Here is a 25,214-nt window from a genome sequence, read left to right on the forward strand (position 1 = left end):
TTGAACTGGGGTGACCCCAACTGTTTCGCTCAATACTTTTTTTTCTCTTTAGATTGTACCTGGGGGAAATAATTGGTTAGATGACTTTAGGCTGTTGATGTTCATGAATAAGTATTTCGTTTCCACTGAGGGCCAAAGCTACAATTTTGACATAATATACGATCGAGTTCAACCTATCGACTAGCTAGGCTGTGACCTCCAACACTAGATATCTATATTATTATTAGGTCTATAATACGACAATTAAATAAGCCTATAACTATAATATATACGTTGTCCTCCAAATTTCTGAGTAAAGAGAAATGAGTTTTCACCCTCTTTCAAAGGTAAATATGGTTCATTTCAAACAAAAAATGTGTCGTTCAACTGAAAACTTTTATTTTGCTTTAATGTAAGTTTTACGTTTGATTTTTCCTGCCTAACATGACTGCTTGGAGTAACCGTAACAGAGACCTCCCTCAGACGTTATAACAGTGTGGCCTTTCGGTTCTTCTTGGTATCGGGGATTTCCCTGTTTTCCCAGGAAAGCGAACCGGAAGCAGGATGTAACTGGATGAAAACAACAGCGACCGAGATACTGCAGAATTCTTTTCTTACTGACCGATCCGAACAACTCATTTCTTGCTGCTGTCTATAGTCATTTTGGGTCAAATTGCAGCCGTGTGCGCTAAAATAAGTATGTAAAGTATATATGCATAATTTTATAAATTAAGTCTGGCTACCAGGTAGATCTAAATCTATGTATTCTGCGATTTAACCGAAAGTGAAACTGAACTAAGATACTCCACAAAGTCAAAACAGTGGAATTTGGAATGGCAACTGAAACTGAGGTGTCAGCTTAAAATTGCCAATGCTTCTTGTGACAGTTTCAACAAGATTAATCATTACTAGAGGTCTAGATCTAAAAATATAGATCTAGATCTAGATCTATAATGTGCAATGGCAATATTTGTAAGTATTTTAAAAATATTAGCTGAGATTTTAATCTGCCATAACTGCGCATGACAACAGACCAGGCTTTGCCATGTGTGTCACTCTGTGTATCATCAGGGAGTGTCTGTACGTACACAATTGCTAATTGCGTGCACCAACACATTTTTTGCTAGATCTATATGCACGCAATTGCGTGCACCAATACAATACAGTATACTACGCACGCTATTATACTTTGCTATGCTCGCAATTCTGTGCCGTAAATGCCAAAGATTCTCTACTACGAAGTTGCACTTGTTTGTCCGCACTGTAGTGGGACCGTTTTGCCATTTAGCGCATGATGGGCTACGTCACTTGGGGATGCAAGGTTGGTTTCATCGTCGACTTCTTGGTGAAGGTATCAAACACTGTAGTTAGTAGTCTGTAGTAATAGTGCCGGCAGTGGGCTAAGGCCTCCTACTAAGCAATAGTAGCAGTAGTATCAGCAACAGCAGCAGTAGTAGTGGTAGTATAAGTAGCAGTAGTGGTAGTAGGAGCTGCAGCAGTAGTAGTGGTAGTACGTAGTAGCAGCAGCAGCAGTAGCAACAAATGCAACAACAGCAGCAGCATCAGCACAACAATAAATGCAGCAGCAGGCTGCAGTAGTAGCAGTGGTAATAGTAGCAGCAGTAGCAGCAACAGATGCAACAGCAACAAATGCAGCAACAACACATGATGCAACATCAGCAGTAACAATATCATGCAGCAGCAACAACAATAAATGCAGCAGCAGCGACAACATACGCAACAGCAGCAACAAACGTATCAGCAGGAGCAGGAACAAATGCAACAAGCATAAAATGATTAAGCCTACTGAATTTGGGACGTGGGGATCATTGTGGGTATGGTGTTTGTGAGGGGTTTTTTCAGATTTTTAAAAAATAATTTGTTTGTTTTTTAGTTTTTGTTTGCTTTCTTGTTTTTATTAGGTTCTTTTGCACCTCGTAGCCTAATAATAAGAATTCAGTGAGGGCATCAACTTCGGTTACTATTTTTGTGTCTTGTTCAATAATTTTATCAACTTTGCTCTATATATATATTAAAGCTATTGCTTCAGTTGTGGTGGTGGAGGTGATGATACGGGTGATAATAACGGTGGTGCTGGTGGTAGCAGTGATGAAAAAGATGATGACATGATGGTAATAGGGGTGATGATGATGAAGATGGTAGGACAATGCTGGTGATGGTTGTGATCATGAAATTGAGACAATACTAATACTAATTCTGTTTTTGTAGATGTTACTGATGTTGTGGTCACCTACGCTGCTGTCACTGATGGGGATGATAATGATGATGATTATAGTGATACTGTGGAGCTTTAATGATGCAGTGAAACCACATTCAGGTTAAAGGACAGGGCAATATTACTACAAACAAACAAAAAAATGGCCATGGCTATTAAAGAAAGAAGATCCACCCTTACCCTTCATACACCACAACGCATCCTCACGAAGGCTCAATCTCAGGCCTTTGTATTGGTAACTTTTATAACAGTTTTTACGCCTCTTGCAAAACAATAAGGTCATAAGCGATGGTGCTAAACCAGACTTGAGACAAACGATTTCTCAGCTCAATTCGTTTGCCTCACTCGGTCAGCGTATACTGACAACAGACCAACCGGTCTTAGCACTGTTCCATTAATGCGATGCCTCAATCAGAAAAAAAGGTTTGCCTAAAACTGAAATGCAGAGGATCGAAACCATGACCTCCTGGGCCTAAGCCTAGCCTAGGCCTACAGCATTGGGCCAGTCCTAGTCTCGCATTTCCCCACAGTGGTGTCGTAATAAGAACAACCGGTGTCGAAGTTGCCCACATAGTGATGTCGTAATTAGAACAACGGTTGTCAAAATTTTGAATTTCGCACCCTACATTACTTTCAGGGAGGATTACAATCAATGTGGCAGACACATTCGCTTGTTTTGCATAAACAAACAGGTTCTAAGAGATTTCTTGACCATCTCATGGTCACAGAACCAAGCCGCTCAATTTATTTTATTCAGCTACCCAGATCAATGACCAATGAACACAGCAGGAGTCTCAGACTGCCGAAAGGGGTGTTGAAATATATGCACCCTCTACCCTAGGCTGTAGGCCTATCGTTTCAAATTTGCAAACAAGAGAGAATGTCGTTTACTGCCTTCTGTCAAAGAATCTGTCGACTCCTTGTTGTTATGTCCCTTGCTTATATGAAAGGCAGCGTGGTGGAATCAGGCTCTCGTCAAAATAATCAAAATGAAAAAACTTGCATTTTTCCGCAGGTTTGTGAATTTTTATTGATTTTTATTTTTTGGCTCAACACCTTTCATGCCGATTAAAGAACTCATTCCAGTGTGAATTTTCCGAAAAACGTTGATTACAGGCACAAAAAATGTAAATTTTCAGTTACCAGGGACTCTTAAGCTAAGGAAATAACTAATCTTTGGCGGCCTTTTTCTCACGAATTTTACCTCTGAAAACAGGTGACCCCCACCTCCTTCTTTCGCAAATATCTCGACTTTTATTCAAGATAAATGGATATTTTTAAAATCCCAATAAAGACAAGTGAACAAGCTTTAAGTTGATACCAGTAACTCTACATGCCCAAAAATTGACGAGAGCCTGATTCCACCACGCTGCCTCACATATATAGATTTTTTGGTATTCAACTTGTAGTCCTAGGATTGGACACTGTCCAGTCAGGCAGCAGAATATCAGAACTCTTTATAAAAAATTCTACCTGGTGTGTGTGATAGCCACACCAGCCTTCTACAAGGTCAGGGACAGTTAGTCTGCCACTTCTACGGTTGCGACAGTGCTTGCTACAACACCCCTATATATAATATATGCTCCACTTGGGTCATCATTATTGTAGAAATGTTCAAACATCTTATTGGGGGCTATCAGACACACCAGGCTGAATTTTTTAAAATTAAACAAAGAGTGAGTGAATTTCTTATTCTGCTGCCTGACAGGATAGATATCGTCTATTTCTGCCTAAAGAAACTCTTGTGAGATAGTTTCTGAGGTGCTTTTATAGCACTTTGTTGTCACTGAGCTCCTTCTTAGTTTTTGCCTTTAGTTTTCCCTCACTTATAGCCCTCTCTATTCTGCTGTGGAGTTTCTTGATCTTTTTCATCCCACTCTAAATCCCAGGGGTAGTGGCTGTTTTTCCTTTTTCCTTATAGACCAGAGTACAGTGTTCCTCAACTTACAGCCAGCCGTGTTTACATTGGGTGCATGCAAGATCTCAGAATTTTCTGTCCATATCTAAGAATACGAGTTAGTAGCTTCCGTTTCTCAGGATGGGAAATGCAAAAAGGAATGGAAAATGTTCAAAGTTGTCCATACTCCATGGATTACTGAACCTGGAATTGAACCAGGTTCCCTCGTTTAAAGGGCAAGCCCCTTGTCTCTCTAGTTTTTGCTTCTTTGTGGTTTCACTATTGACAGTTTTGTCTGTAAGTGAAGAATATCATCCATGTTTGAACAAAATACAGTCTAGAATGCACACTGCGAAATCGGCAGGTGGGTGGAAAACTTTTCGCTATGTATGAATTTCCCTGTGTATATATGTTTAAGATGCAAAGAACATAAAGTTTAAGAAAAAAGATTGAGATTTCAAAATCTGTTTACTATGTATGTGCGTGTTGGCTATACTGTGCGTGCTAGACTAGGACTAGTCCTGTGCATAGATGAAAGGCCACCTCTGTTCTCACCCGGAGTGAGAATAGTGCAGGCGAGTCTTGTGGCTATTCTCACCCGGTGCACGTTCACCACATTTTGCGTTCACCCTATACCACAAAATTCTACACTGTGATAACAAAAAAATTGTAGAATTCTGTGCCGTGAACAAACGTTCCATTACAACTGTAGCCTACTAAAAGCGTACAATTTTGTCTGTGGACAGTGGAGAGAGAGAGAGAAAGAGAGAGAGGAGTAGCGCGAGAATTTCCGGGCAAAACAAAATGGTGACCCGCGTAGTTCGGCTCGATTCGAAAAGTTAAATAGCCGTAGCATCTTTGTAGACAACCAAATTAATTTACTTTTGTGTTTTAACATCATTTTTTAACTTTGTTTTGGTCAATTTGATCTTCCGCACCGATAGACAGTATTCAGAAAGAGACAGAGAGAGAGAGAAGAGGTGAGGAGTTGATCTTGGGTGAGAATAGCCACTTTCTAGATGAAAACTAACAAACCCTATTTAGATGCTGTTTTTATGGAGCGGGGGGCTTTGGAATTGGGTGAGGATTTTGTTTTGTATCTGCACATTTATACACTCACTAAAAAAAGTGCTTTTACTCTACTTGTGCACTGCGTCAGACAATAAATTCATTGAAAAGTGGTATTGCCAAACAAACTCAGGAAAGACTGGCTATTAAAGATCTCAGGTGTTGATCATTACATTACAATTTGTCACTTGAGAAGTTTGAATATATCTCTGGAAATTTTGAATGAATCTGTGTCATGTTTTTTGGTTGATTCCGAGGACCTTTTCTTCAACGTTGTGTTTCAGCTTTTCAGTTGTTTGTTTTTGTAGAATTTGTTTAATAACCCCCTAAGGAAAATAATGCGCTTTGAATTGGTCATACTTTTTTAAACTCACTATCAGTGGCAATGTCATTTATAAATAAATTTATTCTTTAATGCACAAATGACTTACAATTGTTGATTTATAAGAAGTTATATGGTTTTGTGTGTAATTAAGTTTTGGTTGATTTTTAAAACTTTATTATTTTTCAACACATCGGTTGATTTTCATCATATTATTGGCTAGTGTAATGACTTTAATGTGCCCTTAGTTGAATTTTTTTTGGAACTCCTTTACGTGGATCCTCTTTTTTTTTCAAAGACCTGATAGTTAATTTTAATGCTTCTATGGTAGTGTTTACGTGCTTTAGCTATGAAAAACATCTACCAGTTTTCTACATAATATGCACACACCCTAGTATGGTTATAGCGAACATGCACATGGCAAACAGATTTTCAGGTCCCAAATGTTTTCTTATATCATGTATAGTTTCATTCTTTGTATTTAAAATAAGCACATAGCAAAATTTGCTCTTAACGAAAAGATTTCCTCTCAAGTTCACTATGTGCGAGTAGACTGTACGTTGTTTGGTCTTTGAACTGTTTCATGTTTTACTTTCCGGAGATATATTTTAGTTCTTTTTATCTATCCAGGAAGCAAAGGCCTGCAGTAATCCACAGACTGGTTGTAGGAAGTGAATGAAATGAGCCCCGACCGACTCAAGCTTTAAATAAAAAGCTCTCCTCTCTTTTGTCGAGTATACCTGTGACAGCAAGCAAGGCTGAAGTATGCCGAACAACACCACCTCCCTTGTGACAGTTCATTTTGTCAAGGGAATACCACCAAAAACTATTGACACCAGTGAATATGAGTACTCATTAAAAACTTTGCGACAGGAGTGCCTGGAGTATGTGCATGAAAAAGTCAGCACGGATGCGTTTGAAGGCTCATTAATTGCTGCAGCATTTGGTCTGGTGACCTTACCAGAGGAAGAGATTTGGTTGCCTCCATGGCACGTGTTCAGCCGCAGTGCTAAGAAACACATGCACTATAAGTTTCGTGTGAGGCACCGACCTCCTGTGGCTTGCTACAGCACAGATAACTTCCTCGGTCGATACCTGTTTCTTCAGATTCGAGAGGACTTCCACACTGGCCGTCTTGGTGAAAATAAAAATCTCACTGACAGTTCAGTGATGGCGCTCCTTTCCATGTCCCTCTACCTTCCACATCGGTTGCCTTTTGATGACTTTTGCATTGTAGACAACAACTACATTAGCCAAGGTCCTTCTGTCTTCAACATGAATAACAAGCTCTCAAAGAGTATCAGGGATCGTTTTTTGTCGGTTCCTATCCTGGACAAAGTGCTCTTGAAATCGTCTCTTAAGAAGGAATTTGAAAAACACAAAATGAGAGGAAATCCGATGTCAGAGTACATGAAGAAGTTGTACGAGGTGCTTGTCAAGGCGCTGCCAGAGTATTGCTTTGAAAAGTATGAGGTCTCACGTGAAGCTCAAGACGGAAAAAAGAACGTGACAGTGCATCTGCGGCTCTACGCAGATGAGATTCATGATCAGCCAGGATTATACTATGGAACGGTATGGATGTAAAGAAATAATTTTAAACTCTTTTACACTCTTTGCTCTTTGGACCTAATTAAAGACATGACCATTCTCCGGGGTTCTTGGTTCCTAGACAAATTGTACAGTGTAAACTTTACCTTGAATACATACTACTGAGATATTTGCATTGATAGAAAAAGGTCCAGCTTAAGAAAGGCTAGAGATATCTATTTCAGCTCAACAAGAGGCGAACTTTGACCACACTTATTTTTTCTAGCAGTAGTAGGAAAATAAAGACCTTAGGTGGTGTTCTCTCCACTATCTGTTGGTGAGTACCATGACTTGGGCACTCATTATTTTTCCATTGAAAGTTGGAAAGGAATTAATGAAGCAGAACAAAAATATATATATATATATCTTAATTTAAGATATCCCTTGATGTCTTCTTTCAAGTAACGGCTTTGTTTGAAAATGCCCAGAAACTGACTCGGGGGCGGGCGGGGGGGGGGGGGGGGAGGAGGAAATTACGCTGCTCAAAATAACATGAATCTGTGGCTTTCAAGTAATAGTGAAAAGGTGAGTTTCATTCATTTCCTGGTATGTCTTTCAGAATTTCAAGTGTACTCTCTTGGACATCGACAGTATAGAGCTGAAACTCCCAGACAGTGAAATCACCCCTGAGTGGGAAGTGTGCATCATTCTGAGGAACAAAGAGGTCAAAGTAAGCATCAGTCAGTGTGCTAGTGGTGTCATTGTGTCCTCATTGTGTCATTGTGTCCTCATTGTGTCATTGTGACTTTTTTGCTCGCATCATTTCGGTAGGGATGTCGTTGTGTTATTGCGACTTTTTGCGAGCATCAGTGTGGTAGTGGTGTCATTGCACTATGATTGGTTCATTGCGACTTTTTGCGAGCATCCGTGTGGTAGTGGTGTCATTGCGCCATGATTGGTTCATTGCGACTTTTTGCGAGCATCAGTGTGGTAGTGGTGTCATTGCGCCATGATTGGTTCATTGCGACTTTTTGCGAGCATCAGTGTGGTAGTGGTGTCATTGCGCCATGATTGGTTCATTGCGACTTTTTGCGAGCATCGGTGTGGTAGTGGTGTCATTGCGCCATGATTGGTTCATTGCGACTTTTTGCGAGCATCAGTGTGGTAGTGGTGTCATTGCGCCATGATTGGTTCATTGCGACTTTTTGCGAGCATCGGTGTGGTAGTGGTGTCATTATCTCATCTTTGTGACTTTTTGCAAGCATCAGTTTGATGACGGTGTCATTGTCTCATCATTGTAGCTTTTTGCGAGCATCAGTTTAGTAGTGATGTCATTGTGAGTGGTTGGCGGGTGCTCAGGTGTTGTTTGCTCCTTCTTTCCTATCAAACATCTATCGTCCTTATTTCTAATCTGCGGCACTTGTTTGACCTTATTGTGTTGTAAGCGCAGTAAAACTCTTACCAAAACCAAACTAACAGTGTTGTTGTGTTGTGACTTTTTGTAAAATTCTTTGGATGGAGTTAAGTTTGGTAGGTTCAATGCTTTACTGCTCAGGGGCCAATGCCGAGTAATTTTTAAATCTCTTTGACTCTCATGCTTAGTTTTAGTTTAGTTTTAGTAGGAGTTTTACGGCACTTGCAACACAATAAGGTCATATAAGTGCCGAAGATTAGAGGTGTTACAAAAGAGTAACAAACACAAAATAGAAGGAGGATGAGAGATCAGGACGATAAAAGTTTGATAGGAAAGAAGAAGCAAACCACACCAGAGCACCCGCCAACCACCCACGACTCTCATGCACATTGAGCATTTTCTAGAAAATGGAACAGCAAAGTGTACATGTTTTGTATTATGATTATTATCAATGTCAGTATTAATATGCAGCTAAAACAAGGACTGCAACCATTTTGTATGTATTGCTGTTCTGTACCTTGTGTGTAACAACCATTCCAGTGGGTGGTCGGTGGGTGCTCTTTTGTGATTTGCTCCTTCTTTCCTATCAAACATCTATCGTCCTGATCTCTCCTCCTTCTTTTTTTATGTTTGTTACTCTCTTGTAACACCTCTAATCTTCAGCACTTATATGACCTTATTGTGTTGCAAGTGCTGTAATACTCTTACTAAAACTAAACTAAACAACCATTCCAGAAACTAATCTTCACCAGCAAAGAGTCGGCGGAGTCTTTCATCAGTGGTGTGGAGGGCTATGTGCAGCTGTGTCAGCGCTATGATATCTGTCTGTTCATGCCTTGTCGGATGACTCATCAGTACAGAGTCTGTTCAGAACTTCACATTTTTGGACCACTGAGGTAGGAATGTTTTAATAAATGTGTCATGACGCAGTAGAATCAGTCGCTCATCAGTTTGGGGCATTTTGAGCTATTGGTATAGTCTTAAAGGTCGTTCATTTGTCTTGCTTTCCATGAAAAGACACCCATCTATCATGAATAGAAGTCAAGATATTTATAATGGCCACCAAAGATTGATGACGTCTAAAGGTTGAGGGTTCTTGGAAACTGAAAATTTACAATTTTTTGTGTTTCAATTAAAGCTTTTCAGTAAAATCCACACTGAAATGTGTATTTAAATGGGCCTAAAACAAAAATTCAATAAAAATTGCCAAACCCGTGGAAAAATGCCGGTTTTGTTCAATTTCATTATTTTGATGAGCACCTGATTTCACTACGGTGCCTCACAAATAATGATAATAAATAATAAATCAAACTGTATTGATCCGCGTAGGGAAATTAAAGTTACAATGGCAAACATACATACATACGTAGATACATAATCAAATACGCGAATATACGTACAAAGAATACACCAGTGCGGAACAATTTTACGAACATGCCATTGGTGGTCACCATTGCGCAGCGCCCTGTTTTCTTTAGCTAGGGTTGGTCGTGTCTTGTTCAAGGACACACCCCCACTGACCACTCACCTAAACCCTGTGTCACCAACACTTGCTTGACATTATGTTTAAGTCTGAACTCACTACTCACTGGGCCTCTGGAGTCAATCATACACTCACCCATGCTTTCCCTGACGAACTCGTTACTTACCGTCCTCAACGATCTCTTATTTACAAACCTGAATTTAAATTTTGGTGATTATGGATGTCATTTATGATTAAATTTATACTGTTGTCATGTAAGGCTCTTGTATAAAATATGTATTTTATGTAATGTGAGTCAATGGCCTTTAACACTGAATACACACTTACTTGCTTTTTTTTTTTTTTTTATATAAAAAATAAAATAAAAAGAATAGAAATAAATAAATAAATAATCATTTATTGATCCCCAGTTGTCAAACATACTTACATAAATTCACCAATATAAATACATGCATATGATTATAAATACATACATAAATACACAGTATTACTCTAGCACAGACCAATTTCACAAACATGCCGTTGCTGGTCACCACTGTGCAGTGCCCTGGTTTTTTTTAAGCTACGGTTGGTCATATCTCGCTGAAGGACACACCCCAGTGACCACCCATCTAAACCCTGTGTCACCTGACACTTTTTTGACATTGCTATTGAGTCTGAACTCACTTCTCTTTTAGCCACTGGAGTCCCCCCCCCCCCCCCCCCCCCCCCACTTACCTTTACTTACCTGACTATTATATTCACTTTCTCTCGTTCACTCATTTGAATGCAATTGCTTTCTTCCTCGTTGCTCTCTCACTCACTCGTTTTGGATAGATTGTCAAAGTAAAACGATTTTTCAGTAGATACCTGTCCACTCCCAAATCATTATCAATGCTTTTTTCCCCCCGGATCAGGTTACCAGCCAAAAACAAACACTTTCTTCCTTTTCTTATCTTAGAAAGTCAAAATTTAATAAAAAGAAAAAAAATGTGATGCAACATACTAGAATGCATTTCTGTTAAAATATTTATAATATATATATATATATATGACTAGCTGGGTTCCCCCGTTCGATGAATGGACTTAATCGTCAAGTCATTGTGGGTTCAGTGTGCACAGCATGTGAACGGAAGTCTTGATGTCTTGAACACTGTATTGAAATGACGAACGGGAAAATCGTGAACGGCCGATAGTGTTTTCTATTTTTCTAATTTTTGTAGGCGAATGTGAGCTTTTCAGCTATAGAAAACAACCATCCTCATGTACGCAATTATATATATATATATATATAATATATATATATATATATATATATAGATAGATACTTTCATTAACTCAGCAGAGAAGTCAGAGGAGCTATTTATAACTTGCTCTATGTGTGTATCCAAATCTTTGGTTTGGGTGTATTTTGTTTTAAATTTTGGCTTAAACAGTATTATTCAAACAATGCGCTATTGTGTTGTCTTGTGTCTATGCAACTCAGGCAACTGAAACAAGCTAAGTCAACACACTGACATTTCTTATTAAATAACAGACTTACCATTCACACAGACAACACAATGAACGTGATTGTTTCCCTGCATGTAGCCATTTATCTGTTTTATAATATAACCAACTTAATAAGTGGTTGGCTGGTGCTCTGGTGTGGTTTGCTCCTTCTTTCCTATCAGACATCTATCATGCTTATCTCTCCTTTTTTTCTCTTTATGTTACCCTCCAGTAACATCTCGAATCTTTGACCATTATATTATGACCTATTTGTGTCACAGGTGTTGTAAAACTAGTACTAAAACTAAAGGAAGTGTCTACGTACTCCCCGATTGGGGTCTACGTAGTCATGGTGTCTAGGTGGACCCCAAAAATGTTGGATTGTGATTGGCTCGCTGAGCGAGCGGTAGTTTACATTGGTTACAATGCAAGGCTGCTAGGCCTACTTACTGATCATCTCGGGATAGTATGTTTATCTTGTGTTACTATAATTAATTTATTTTAGCCAAGAGAGAGAGAGAGAGAGAGAGAGAGAGAGAGAGAGAGAAAGAGAGAGAGTATTTAATGAATAAACGTATCTAGATGTAGATCTAGATTTTGATGTGAACCCAGCCAAGAGTGTGCAGTTCGGTCTAGATTTAGAGTCTAGATAGATCTAATATCTAGATCTAGACATCTAGATTAGATCTAGATTCTAGATCTAGATACGTTTATTCATTAAATACTCTCTCTCTGGGCTAAAAATAATAAATTATGGTAACACTAGATCGATACACCGCCCGAGATGATCAGTAGCCTTGCATTGTAACCAAAGATAGTACAGCCTACCGTAGGGTGTAGTATCTTTGTTGTAACCAATGTAAACTACCGCTCGCTCAGCGAGCCAATCACAATCCAACATTTTGGGGTCCACCTAGACACCATGACTACATAGACCCCAATCGGGGAGTACGTAGACACTTCCAAAACTAAAACTAACCACCTGAACATTCACAGAGAGAGCACTATCAAGGCCATTCTGGGGCCAAAAGAGGAAGATGACAGCCCCATTCAGAGCCAACAGTTTCTCATCTGTCAAAGTTCTGTCAAGCTCAACAGTTTCCAAGTGAAAATTGTGCAGCCCAGAAATAACGAGTCCAACACAGTTGATGAGAAGGAATTGGAGATCAGGTACGAGGATGGAGGACGGCTGAGCCTCTGGGATGGAGAGACTGAACTCTCTCAGTTTGGAAATTCGCTGGAACTGAGAATTTATCTCAAACGGAACTTTAGAAAGCAGATTCTTCCTAATAAGGATGGTAAGAATTATCTCTCAGCAATAAAGTTGAAAACTCTTAATATCACGTCATCGTCGTTGTAAATGAATGTGACCGAGACGTTGCCAGTGGCTCACCGGCTCAGTTATAGATCCCTGGTTTAAAGTCTGTTTAGAACATATTTCTGCATTTTCCATCTCAGCTGTTTAGCTGTTATTTTGTCATCAGCGTCTAGAATCTAATGGATATAATAATAATAATAATAATAATAATAATAATAGATTGCATTTATATAGCGCTCTATTCCATACTAGTATAAGCTCTGAGCGCTTTACACCAATCACATAATCATTCACACAAGCTAAAATATTTTACAGAAACAAGAAAAACCAGTTCAACCACATAAAGAACTTTCACAACCATACATTAACTATATACGAAAGGAATAAACAACACTAAAATGCTAAGTCCTGGCTGCCTCATCTATAAGATGCTAACTAAGGGCTTGCTGTTCAAATTGCACCAGTCAATGTGTGTTTGTTTGGGTGGTTGTATGCTATGCAGACTGTGGTGTCAATGGCCTAGTGGTTAGGCTCTCGGACTTGAAACCGTAAGGTTGTGGGTTTGAATCCTGTCAGGGACCTGACGTTGTGTCCTTGGGAAGGGCATTTTACACAAACTTTCCTCACTTCACCCAGATGTAAATTGGGCCACCTGGTTGTAGATACCGAAAGATCTTGTCAGTTTGTCAGTGTTTGAGCGCCTGCAACCCGCAGCTTGCACTGTATGCTTCCCAAGAAGCCAAATATGTTTCTGAGTGCTCTAGGGTCTGCTGTGGTAATAGTAGTTGTAAAGCACATAGAGCGTGCTGTAGAGTGTGGCTATGCACTATATGTAAATGCAATTATTATTATCATCATCATTATTATTATTACTATTATCATTACTATTATTATTAGTATTATTATTACATGCAAGAAAACGTTTAGGTTCACTGTGGACTGCTGTTTTTTGTTATTACTGTCTCATTTTTTGGAGTGAATTTGACTTGTTGATTAAGTTGATCATGTGGGTGGTTGGTGGGCGCTCTGGTGTGGTTTGCTACTTCTTTCCTATCAAACATCTATCATCCTTGCCTTATCGCTATTTTTTTTTGGGGGGGGGGGGGTAAAAACGCCTGTGTTTAATTCAGTATGACTGTAGTGGACGGGGGAAAGAAAGAGGACAGTTCTTGGGTATTTTTAATTTCCTGTTTGTGCATCAGCTCCAGTGCCGGCGTCTGTGGTGTCATGATCAGACACTTTGCTGTCGCACATCGGAGACTTGAGTTCGATTCACGAGTGGGGAGAGAATTTTTTATCGAGTATCTCGGTCTTTCTGCTGGGACATGGTATCGCTCTCAGCCGTCCTCTTAAATGGTTTAAATTGTCTCGGTCTTTCTGCTGGGACATGGTATCGCTCTCAGCCAGCCTCTTATTAAATGGTTTAAAGTATCTCGGTCTTTCTGCTGGGACATGGTATCGCTCTCAGCCGGCCTCTTAAATGGTTTAAATTGTCTCGGTCTTTCTGCTGGGACATGGTATCGCTCTCAGCCGGCCTCTAAAATGGTTTAAAGTATCTCGGTCTTTCTGCTGGGACATGGTATCGCTCTCAGCCGGCCTCTTAAATAGTTTAAATTGTCTCGGTCTTTCTGCTGGGACATGGTATCGCTCTCAGCCGGCCTCTTAAATGGTTTAAATTGTCTCTGTCTTTCTGCTGGGACATGGTATCGCTCTCAGCCGGCCTCTTAAATGGTTTAAATTGTCTCGATCTCTCTGCTGGGACATGGTATCGCTCTCAGCCGGCCTCTTAAATGGTTTAAATTGTCTCTGTCTTTCTGCTGGGACATGGTATCGCTCTCAGCCGTCCTCTTAAATGGTTTAAATTGTCTCGGTCTCTCTGCTGGGACATGGTATCGCTCTCAGCCGGCATCTTAAATGGTTTAAATTGTCTCTGTCTTTCTGCTGGGACATGGTATCGCTCTCAGCCGGCCTCTTAAATGGTTTAAATTGTCTCGGTCTCTCTGCTGGGACATGGTATCGCTCTCAGAGGGCATCTTAAATGGTTTAAATTGTCTCGGTCTCTCTGCTGGGACATGGTATTGCTCTCAGCCGGCCTCTTAAATGGTTTAAATTGTCTCGGTCTCTCTGCTGGGACATGGTATCGCTCTCAACCGGCCTCTTAAATGGTTTAAATTGTCTCGGCCTCTCTGCTGGGACATGGTATCGCTCTCAACCGGCCTCTTAAATGGTTTAAATTGCGTCATTGGGGCGGCGCAAAAACACTTATTTTTTTAAGACAATTAAAACAGTTTTTTTTATTTTAACCAGCGCCAGTGGTAGCGGAGATCAACAGCTGGTACAAGTCTGAAAGTCTAGACTATTATATCTCCACTGATGACAACACAAGGGACTCTGATGAGGACAAGGACAAAGCTGAGGGGACCAGCGTCTTTGTTGAAGAGGACATCAAACTGGTCGCAGAAATTCCTGGTTTGTTTACTGTTATTTATATATCGTTGCAGTCGCAAGCGATCCACTTAAGTCCAAATTTTGAGACTTAAAAAAAAAAATATTTCCACTCTCTCAAAGCTCTATCAGAGATGTGCCTTTCGATATCACCAACATGCAGTTTATTGCTATGCTCAAGGCGTACAATATTTTTGCCTTTCTTGATTCTTTATAGGAACAGCACAACAAAAACTAGTTTTTTTGTCTCTGATTTTTAAAGCGGACTTAAATGGATTGCTTGGGGTGCCGACGATAATGTCGATGTCCGTTTCTAACTGTGTATCCGCTAGGTCTAACATTATGTTGTTCATAAACCGCACTTGTCACAATTGGTGATACTTTTATAAGTAATCAGATTTACCAGTCTTTATCAGTGGAAATGAATAAATTCACCTTACTTAACGGGAGGAGCTACCCTTGAGGACCATTTTCTATGTCTGTTGCTCTTGGTTGATCGGCTATGCCAACCTGTGTTTTTGTTCTGTAAATTATGATCTGAAATGCAGGATCTTAGCCGAATGTAGACCTTCAGAGCAGGATCTTTGGGGTGACTTTTGTATAGTAAAATTTCTGATTTCGTAAAACAGTCCGATCCTTAAGGAACCGGGATCGTAAGCGGTGAGATCTTAGGCAGAGACTATTGTAGTCGGTTCCCTGTCAGTTATCAGTTATATATACAGTGGCGTCCAAAAGAAACTTGGAAATTATGTAATCACCCAATCATCGTGTTAAAGCCTTGCATGGCACCCTCAAGCAAAGCAGTACATTGCATATCCAATGAATGGAGACTTTTGTCTCTGCAATAAAAGGTATTTTATTACAATACTTTCAAACAAAACAGAAAACGGAGCAATCACAATTACCACGCAAATTTCATAGATGAAATATTAATGTGTCAGATGATGCAGAATATGATTAGCTTTAAATTTATCTGCTGCATGAGTGGGTAGTGTGCAAGGCTTTATAACACAATGATTGGGGGATTACATTCTAAGTTTTTTTTTGGATGCCACTGTATATGACCTAATTGTGTTGCAAGTGCGGTAAAACTCATACTGAAACTTTAAAAAAAATATATATATATTCCTTCTATATTCTTTGCAGACAGGAACCCCTTCGTTTTTAAAGACAAGGTTCAGGTTCAAGTGAGGTCAGGTGCTGATATGAAGTTCCTGACGCGGGTGCAAGTGAACTCCGCAAATACGGATGTGCTGAGGGTAAATTATTTCATTTGTGTCTGACTCGTAACCGTTTTGTGTCGGTCGGGCCGTTAAAGCCATGTACATTTAAATTACTTTAACAATGTATCTGCGAAATTAGGTCACACACTTCTATCGTCTATCAGGGATTACTTTAACAGTGTATCTGCAAAATTAGGTCACACACTTCTATTGTCTATCAGAGGGGATATCTCACGTGGAACAAAGCTGAGGATTTTCAATTAAAATGTGACGTTAGTCCTGTGTATGGATGTGAGACGGTGGGTGGTTGGCAGGTGCTCTGGTGTGGTTTGCTCCTTCTTTCCCTTCAAACTTTTATCATCCTTTTCTCTCCTCCTTCTTAATTGTGTTTGTTACTCTCTTGTAACACCTCTAATCCACGGCACTTATATGACCTTATTGTGTTGCAATTGCTGTAAAACTCTTACTAAAACAAAATACAATTTTTTCATATATTTCTCTTTACTTTTACTATTACTTCACCTGTTTATCTTTACTTTTGAAAACAACAACTATTGTTTCGTTTATTTCCCTATACTTTTACTATCATCTCATTGCACCTATTTTTTAAAACTTTACTTCTTAACTATTATTTTACCTATTTCTCTTTCCTGCTTTACTTTTACTTCACTTATTTTTCCCTTTATTTTTGGAACTATCGCTTCTTCTATTTCTCTGCACTTTTTTTGAAAAGCCATTCTCACCTATTTTTCTTTATTCTTACTATTATTTCACCAGTTTCTCTTCTCTGCTTTTACTTTTATTTCAACGATTTCTGTTCACATGATTACTATTATTTCATCTACTCCCCTTCCCTGCTTTTTCTTTTATTTCAACGATTTCTGTTCACATGATTACTATTATTATTTTCATCTACTCCCCTTCACTGCTGTTACTTTTATTTCACCTATTTCTCTCTATTGTTGCTATTGTCTCATACATTTTTCTTGACGGCTTTCACTTTTATTTCACCTATTTCTTTCTATTGTTGCTATTGTCTCATACATTTTTCTTTACTGCTTTCACTTTTATTTCACCCTTTTCTCTTTATTGTTACTATTATCTCACATATTTTTCTTGACGGCTTTCACTTTTATTTCAACGATTTCTGTTCACATGATTACTATTATTTCATCTACTTCCCTTCACCGCTTTTACTTTTATTTCACCCTTTTGTCTCTATTGTTACCATTATCTCTCATATTTTTTTGAACTGATTTTTCTTTTATTTCACCTATTGCTCTTTATTTTGACTTTTATTTCACCTATTGCTCTTTATTTTTATTTTTATTTCACCTATTGCTCTTTATTTTGACTTTTATTTCACCTATTGCTCTTTATTTTTAATTTTAATTCACCTATTGCTCTTTACTCTTGCTTTTATTTCTCCTTTTTCTCTTTATTTTTTAATTTTGTCTCACCCACTTCTCTTTACTTTTACTTTAATTTCACATATTTCTCTTTACTTTTACGTATATATATCATATTATACTTATCGCTGTTACTTTTATTTCACGTATTTCTCTTTACTTTTACGTATATATATCATATTATACTTATCGCTGTTACTTTTATTTCACGTATTTCTCTTTACTTTTATGTATATATATCATATTATACTTATCGCTGTTACTTTTATTTCACGTATTTCTCTTTACTTTTACATATATATCATATTATACTTATCACTGTTGTGATACGGTCTCCCTTTAAGCTAATGCAACAACTGTGTATGTGTCTTATGTGTGTGTCTTATGTGACACTATACAACAACTGTATGTGTCTTATGTGGCACTATACAACAACTGTATGTGTCTTATGTGTGTGTCTTATGTAGCACTATACAACAACTGTATGTGTCTTATGTGGCACTATACACTGTTTAATTGTTTAATGTGTCTTATGTGGCACTATGCAACAACTGTTTAATTGTTTAATGTGTCTTATGTGTGTGTCTTATGTGACACTATACAACAACTGTGTGTGTGTCTTATGTGGCAATATGCAACAACTGTGTATGTGTCTTATGTGACACTATACAACAACTGTGTGTGTGTGTCTTATGTGACACTATACAACAACTGTGTATGTGTCTTATGTGACACTATACAACAACTGTGTGTGTGTCTTATGTGGCACTATATGACAACTGTGTATGTGTCTTATGTGACACTATACAACAACTGTGTGTGTGTCTTATGTGGCACTATGCAACAACTGTGTATGTGTCTTATGTGACACTATACAACAACTGTGTGTGTGTATCTTATGTGACACTATACAACAACTGTGTATGTGTCTTCTGTGACACTACACAACAACTGTGTGTGTGTCTTATGTGGCACTATATGACAACTGTGTATGTGTCTTATGTGGCACTGTACAACAGCTTTTCTTTCTCAGCCATTCATGCAGCCCTCTCACATCATCATCATCTTTGCCTTTTTCACCCTGGATCAGGATATAGGCCACGAACAAACACTTTCCACTTTTCCCTGTCCTGGGCGAGTCGCTTGATGTCACTCCATGTCTTCCCACTTTTCTGTACATCCATTTGCGTGACTCTTCTTCGGGTTCCACGAGGTCTTCCCCTTCTTGACTTCCTGAAAGTGTGCCCAATCCATCGCCAACACCCTCTTCCCACCTCATCTTTGACTGGGTGTGTCTCATTCCCCTGAATAATTCCTCGTTGCTGATTCTGTCTGTTCATCTGATCCTCAGTAGCATCCTCAGACACTCTGTGGGTGGTTGGTGGGTGCTCTGGTGTAATTTGCTCCCTCTTCCCCATCAAATATCTATCGTCCTTTTCTCTTATTCTTTGCACGTTACTCTCTTGTAATATGTCTAATCTTCGACACTTACATAACCTAATTGTGTTGCAAGTGCTGTAAAACGCTTAAACTTAAACTAAACTAAAAACTCTCTCTTCAGGGTTTCAGCGAAGGTTTGGTTCGATGTCACAAGCTGCATCAGGTGTCGAGGAAGAATTTTGTGGGCCTATGCGGAATGATTCTCAACACAAGCTCCTCATCTGTGCTGGTGGAGCATGCGCCGAGTGGAGACCTGCTCACCTATCTTAGGGAAGGCGTCAAACTGAGAATTAAAGTGAACATCATGGAACAGATTGTGCATGTTCTTCAGGTCATGGTAAGTACATAAGTATATTTTTATCAAGGGGAGGGTGACTATTAAATCACTGAGCCCAGGCCAGTATGAAGTAGCAGTGGTCATTTGGTCACTTTTAAGGACAAACAGGCTAACCCAGACTTCGGGGGTTTCCAGAAAACTTGACCTACGCCAAAAGCGGGCGTTGCCCTACCTATAGGAGAAGTTTGGTTTCATTGGTGCGAATATTTGTCTATAGAGAAAACTGTCCTTGTTTTTTAATGAAACCGAACAAGGGGCTAAAACTTTACCTTTGATTTTCTCAAAACAGCATTTTTCGGGATAGCCCACTTGTCCTTAAAAGCGACCATTTATACTAGCTATTTTCACGCTGAACTCATTGACTACCGCGAGCTGTGTTTCATGGCTGGTGTTGCTCCCAATACTGGACCGCCAGCCATGTTTCACGGCTCTCCACTTCCTGCTTCAAAACCAGTCCTACTTTTGTAATAATCGAAACTGAAATCTCAGGCTGAAGAATGATCGTTTTCAGCAACGTGTTGAGAAAGGTCATTATTTCCCTTTTATTTTTCTATTTAACACATTACGGGGCTAATATTGAAAATTGAACTCAAAATCTTTAATTTGTCAGAGAGTAAGCAGAATTATAAAGTAGGTCACATATAGGGCCCGCCCGGTTCAGGTGAGGGAAAACCCGCCCCTGGATGTGTAAGAGTTTTTAAAAAGTCTCAGGAATGTAAATATGAAGCAACTGGTTTAATTTTTCACTGTGTTACTTTCTCTTCAACTATTGAAAGGTTGTTGGGAGTGGTGGCTTAAAAAGCCACATGGCTAAGTGCTCCTCTGTTTCACCAACAGTTTCCTCTTATCTGTTTCGGACATATTAGTCATGCGCGCTCATATGACCTCAGCAGTTGCGAGCGCCGTAAAACCCTATACTACATACATATTAGTCATGAAAGTACACATCAGTACCGTGAGTGAGTCTTTTGGCTTTTTTCCACCACTCATTCAACACCTTTGTAGACATAACGGCAACAGGGAATCCTCTAGAGATAAAACTATCAAGTTTCATCGCATTATCATTGAAAGTGACCCCCCCCCCCCTCATCCTCCACCCCCCACCCCCAAAGGAAGTAACAATATTCACTACTAACATATGGAGGAAATGAAACTACACACAGATGATTTCCCTTCCTTTTCAGCCACCGAATTCTGTGTTTTTAACTCATGATTAATATACCCCCAAACCCCATCCGATGGATTCATTATGTCATCAGTGGCATATCAGCGATAAACATCCACATGGGTTAAAAAAAACCAGTCGCTTTGAAAATGGTTGCAAAATCCAGGAGGAGACTGGGATAAAAGTGGGAAATTTTTTCTCTTTTTTTTTGGTGTGTTTTACGGCGCTGGCAACCGCATAAGGTCATATGAGCGCACAGGACACTCATTTTCAGTTGGTAGGAAATTTTAAATTTTGCCCTGGTGATGGCCGAAGCGTACTCTAATTGTGAGTCAGCGTGGTGGAATCAGGCTCTCGTCAAAATAATCAAAGTGAAGAAACTTGCATTTTTCCGCAGGTTCGTGAATTTTTTTCAAATTTTTGTTATTTGGCTCAACACCTTTCATGCCCATTAATGAACTCATTTCTGTGTGGATTTTTCTTAAAAATGTAAATATTCAGTTACCACGGACTCTTAAGCCAAAGAAATAACTAATCTTTGGCGGCCATTTTCTCACTAATTTTACCCCTGAACACAGGTGACCCCTACCCCTTTCATTCGCAAATATCTCGACTTGTATTCAAGATAAATGAATATATTTTTCATCCAAATAAAGACAAGTGAACAAGCTTTAAGATGATACCAATAACTCTACATGCCCAAAAATTGACGAGAGCCTGATTCCACCACGCTGTCTCACAATTGATTTTGGACCTCGAAGGGATCTTTCACATGCGCAGCTTGCTCTCGGGACCTCCGAGATTTTTCACCCTTATCTGAGAAGACTATGTGTTAGATAATAATAATAATAATGGATTGCATTTATATAGCGCATACCCACTTATGCAATGTTCTATGCGCTTAACATGATCCATATTATGGATTTACAAATCAATTTTAAAGGTACATAGTGTTACATACTCGTGCAAACACCTATTCACTCACGCACGCACCACACACGCACATACGCACATACAAACTCACAACGATCTACAGCTTGGATGGATTCTGTCTAATCGAAATATGATGAAAATAGAAATGCTTTTAGTTTCTTCTTAAAAATTTCTAGATTTTCTGCTTCTCTGATAGTTTTTGGAAGCCTATTCCAAACAAGTGGGGCAAAATATGAAAAAGAGCGTTGGCCATATGATTTGTTATTTATTTTAGGCTTAACAAGGGTTGTTTTGTCACTTGATGATCTGAGCGTTCTAGGAGGCACATAGGGTGTTAAAAACTGTTTTAGATAGTCGGGTGATAAATCATTTAAGCGCTTGTAGCAAGTTAAACAGATTTTATATATGATACGCTCTTTCACTGGGTACTTACCCGTCATAAGATCAGGGGTGTGGCTGAAAGACAGCAGTAAGAAGGAACCAAGGAGTAGCAGTAGAAAGTCTGCAGAAAGAGTCAGGAGCCCAGAGGAGGGGGCAAAGGAGGTGAGGGGGTGGAGGCAGAAAGTGGAGACGAAAGCAGACGGCAGAACATTGTTAGAGAGCAGGAAAGAAGGTGAAGGGAGAAAATTTTAGAAAAGAAAATGTTCTGCCACAATCCGGATTTGAACCTGGGACCTATTGAATGAGAGGCAAACCCTGTAATCTCTCGAACACCAAAACCACCTGTTTTTTCTCTTTGATGGGTGGGAAGCCTTATTTTTTAAAATAATTGGAAAACTTATAGGAGCAATAATTTACGTTGTACCTTTGGTTACCCGAATAAACTGACCTTTTTTTCCAGGTGGGCAAAAGCCTTTTTCATGGCAACATCCGATGTCGGCGATTTGTTGTTTTTGACTGCGCAGACTCCGAGTTCGTGCACATCAAGCTTGGCGATCCTGGAGTCTCCTCCTACCTTGACAAACTGCCTGTGAATTCGGAGTTTAACGTTGAGAGGTATTCAACATAGTGCTTGTCATCATAATATTAATAGATAGATAGATAGCATTTGTATAGTGTAAATCCCGGCTCAACAGCTAGCTCTATGCGCTTTACAATTTATATTATTACCCCAGCAGACCTGAGAGCGTTCTGAAACAACCTCAACTTCATGGGAAGCATACTGTGCAAACGGCCATTTGTAGTCACTAAAACACTAACATGCTGACAAGATCTTTCGCTGTCTATGGCCGGGTACCCATTCCCACCTAGGTGAAGTGAGAAAAATTTGTGTAAAGTGCCTTTCCCAAGGATACAACGTCAGGCCCGCGGCTCGAACCCCCGTACCCGCAATCTCACGATTACGAGTCCGGTAGCCTAACCACTAGGCCACCTACTAGGCTCATCATTATCCTTGCCTTTCTCACCCTGCACCAGGGTATAGGCCACGGGCAAACACTTTCCACCTTTCTCTATCCTGGGCTAGCCTCTTGATGTTATTCCATGTCTTCCCACTTTTCTGTACATCCATTTCTGATAGTACTTGTGGGACCAGAAATATGGGTTGGTTGGCAATTGCTCTGGTGTGGTCTGTTCCTTCTTTCCTATCGGGACGTCTATCGTCCTGATCTCTCCTCCTTATTTTCTTTCTATGTTACTCTCTCGCAACACCTCTAATCTTCGGCACGCGTATGACCTAATAGTGTTGAGGGTGCTGTAAAACTATTATTTAAACTGAAACTAACATCCTGGACCGGGCAGGCTCATGGTTGCCACTCTTAGCTCTCTGTTGAAACTTTGCTGCTCTGGTGCACATCATGGGGGCACTGATAAAGAGCAAAAACCTCAGTCTTGCCTTAGTTGAGTGCGTGCACAATATTTCGTCCTGGGTGAAAGTGAGGACAATTTTTGTAAAGTGCCTATTCCCAAGGACACGATGTTGGGGCCCCTGATGGGATTTGAACCCATGACTTTATGGTTGAGAGTTTGAGGGTCAAACCGCCAGACCACCGATGCGACATGATATTTGGTTTCTGGTTTCAGGACAAAGACAGTAAAACCGCGACAGTCACCTCGGATAGATACGAGTAGCAATTAAAGTACTATCTATCTATCTGTCTGTCTGTCTGTCTGTCTGTCTGTCTGTCTGTCTGTCTGTCTGTCTGTCTATCTGTAAACGTTACGAAAAAAGTTTGGGAGAAATTTTGGGAGGAGAATGTGTTGTGCTGTACACGCCTGTATCAAGTGGGAGTGGGACCACAACCCACACATCGAGAGTGGTCCTGATGTGGTTGCAAGAAAGGTTTGGGAAACGCCTTATTATAAGCTGAAAATTCACAAATGAATGGTTACCACATTGCCTCCCCCCCCCCCTCACAACTTAAGCCCCATCAATTATTACCTTTGTGGTTTTTTGATTGACAGAGAGAGTCCAGGGAAAAAATCCGCAAACAATCAAACAGTTGAAACTTTGAAAGTCGATGTTGATCAGGGCGTCCAAAGAATTGACCCAGAGGCATGTCACAGGGTTATTCAGAATTTCCTGTGGCGTTTTGGAGCTAGAAAGAAATGGTCTATACACCGTGAGATTTAGATAGCGACCGCCTTCCTTGAGTTTGATTAGCAATTTCAGTTGTTTTGCATTCATTTTTTCTTCAATGCACAAATAGTGACTATTTGAAATAGAACAACATGAGTCAATTTTGGTTGACATTTTTTAAAATTGATACTTTTCAAACATATGGATTGATTATTTTCATATTGACAAATGCATCATCCCTATGGTTGAATTTCATTTCTGTGAAGTTTTGTTAAAACTGGTTCAAAGATAACTGAGTTATTGCCATGGAAGAGGGGCCTCTTTTTTTTAGACACCCTGGTATTATTGGGAAGTGGCCAGAGCCTCCAGGGAGAAGGTACTGTAGAAGTGGTCATTATTATTGTTATCATTATTATTATTATTATTTTTATTATTATCACCATTATTTTTTTATTTTCATGTTTGTTGCAACAGGTATCCATGGTTGGCTCCGGAGCGTCGCTGCGAAGACGGTATCTCGGAGCTCACCTATGAATCAGAGTGTTTCGCCGTAGGTACGACTTTCTACGAAATCCTGTGCCGCAACGATGACTTCTCTAAGCAGCTTGAGCCGCCCAGCATCGACAATCCTGAAGCCGTAAGTTGTTCCATGTTTCATTCTTTGCGACAATTTACCAGCTGCTTTTTTTTGTTTTGGTAAGTGTATTACGGCGCTGGCAACTGCATGAGGTCATGTGAGCGTGCGGGACAAATTAAGCATTTCCAGTTTGGTAACAATTAATTTTTTTATTTTGCTCGGGTGGCGGCCGAAGCCTTCTTTTATTGATTTTAGGACCACTGAGAGATCTTTAACATGCGCAACTTGCACACGCGACCTCGGAGAGTTTTTCTCCCTGTTGTCCGAGAAGGCTAGGTGTTCGACATTACCTACCCTATGATCAGAGATGTGGCTGACAGGCAGCACTGAGAAGAAGCCAAGGAGTAGTAGTAGAAGACTGCAGGAAGAGTCAGCGAGTCCAGAAAGGGGGGG

The 25,214-nt window shown here is 39.8% G+C and overlaps 1 protein-coding gene across 1 annotated transcript in view; it reads left to right on the plus strand.

Annotated features, from left to right (window-relative positions):
• Positions 1-905: 905 nt before the first annotated feature.
• Positions 906-25,214, plus strand: part of LOC101861981 (tyrosine-protein kinase hopscotch) — a gene marked incomplete at its 5' end in the record, with an annotated part of 39,642 nt that continues 15,333 nt past the window's right edge. The window contains 10 exon segments of the mRNA XM_005106673.3: positions 906-951; positions 6,133-7,074; positions 7,649-7,759; positions 9,179-9,339; positions 12,393-12,694; positions 15,022-15,183; positions 16,306-16,418; positions 19,353-19,568; positions 22,508-22,662; positions 24,659-24,821. Coding sequence (XP_005106730.1) covers positions 6,268-7,074; positions 7,649-7,759; positions 9,179-9,339; positions 12,393-12,694; positions 15,022-15,183; positions 16,306-16,418; positions 19,353-19,568; positions 22,508-22,662; positions 24,659-24,821 — 2,190 coding nt within the window.

The sequence above is a fragment of the Aplysia californica genome, unplaced genomic scaffold (assembly GCF_000002075.1).
Source record: "Aplysia californica isolate F4 #8 unplaced genomic scaffold, AplCal3.0 scaffold00549, whole genome shotgun sequence".
NCBI lineage: Eukaryota > Metazoa > Mollusca > Gastropoda > Aplysiida > Aplysiidae > Aplysia > Aplysia californica.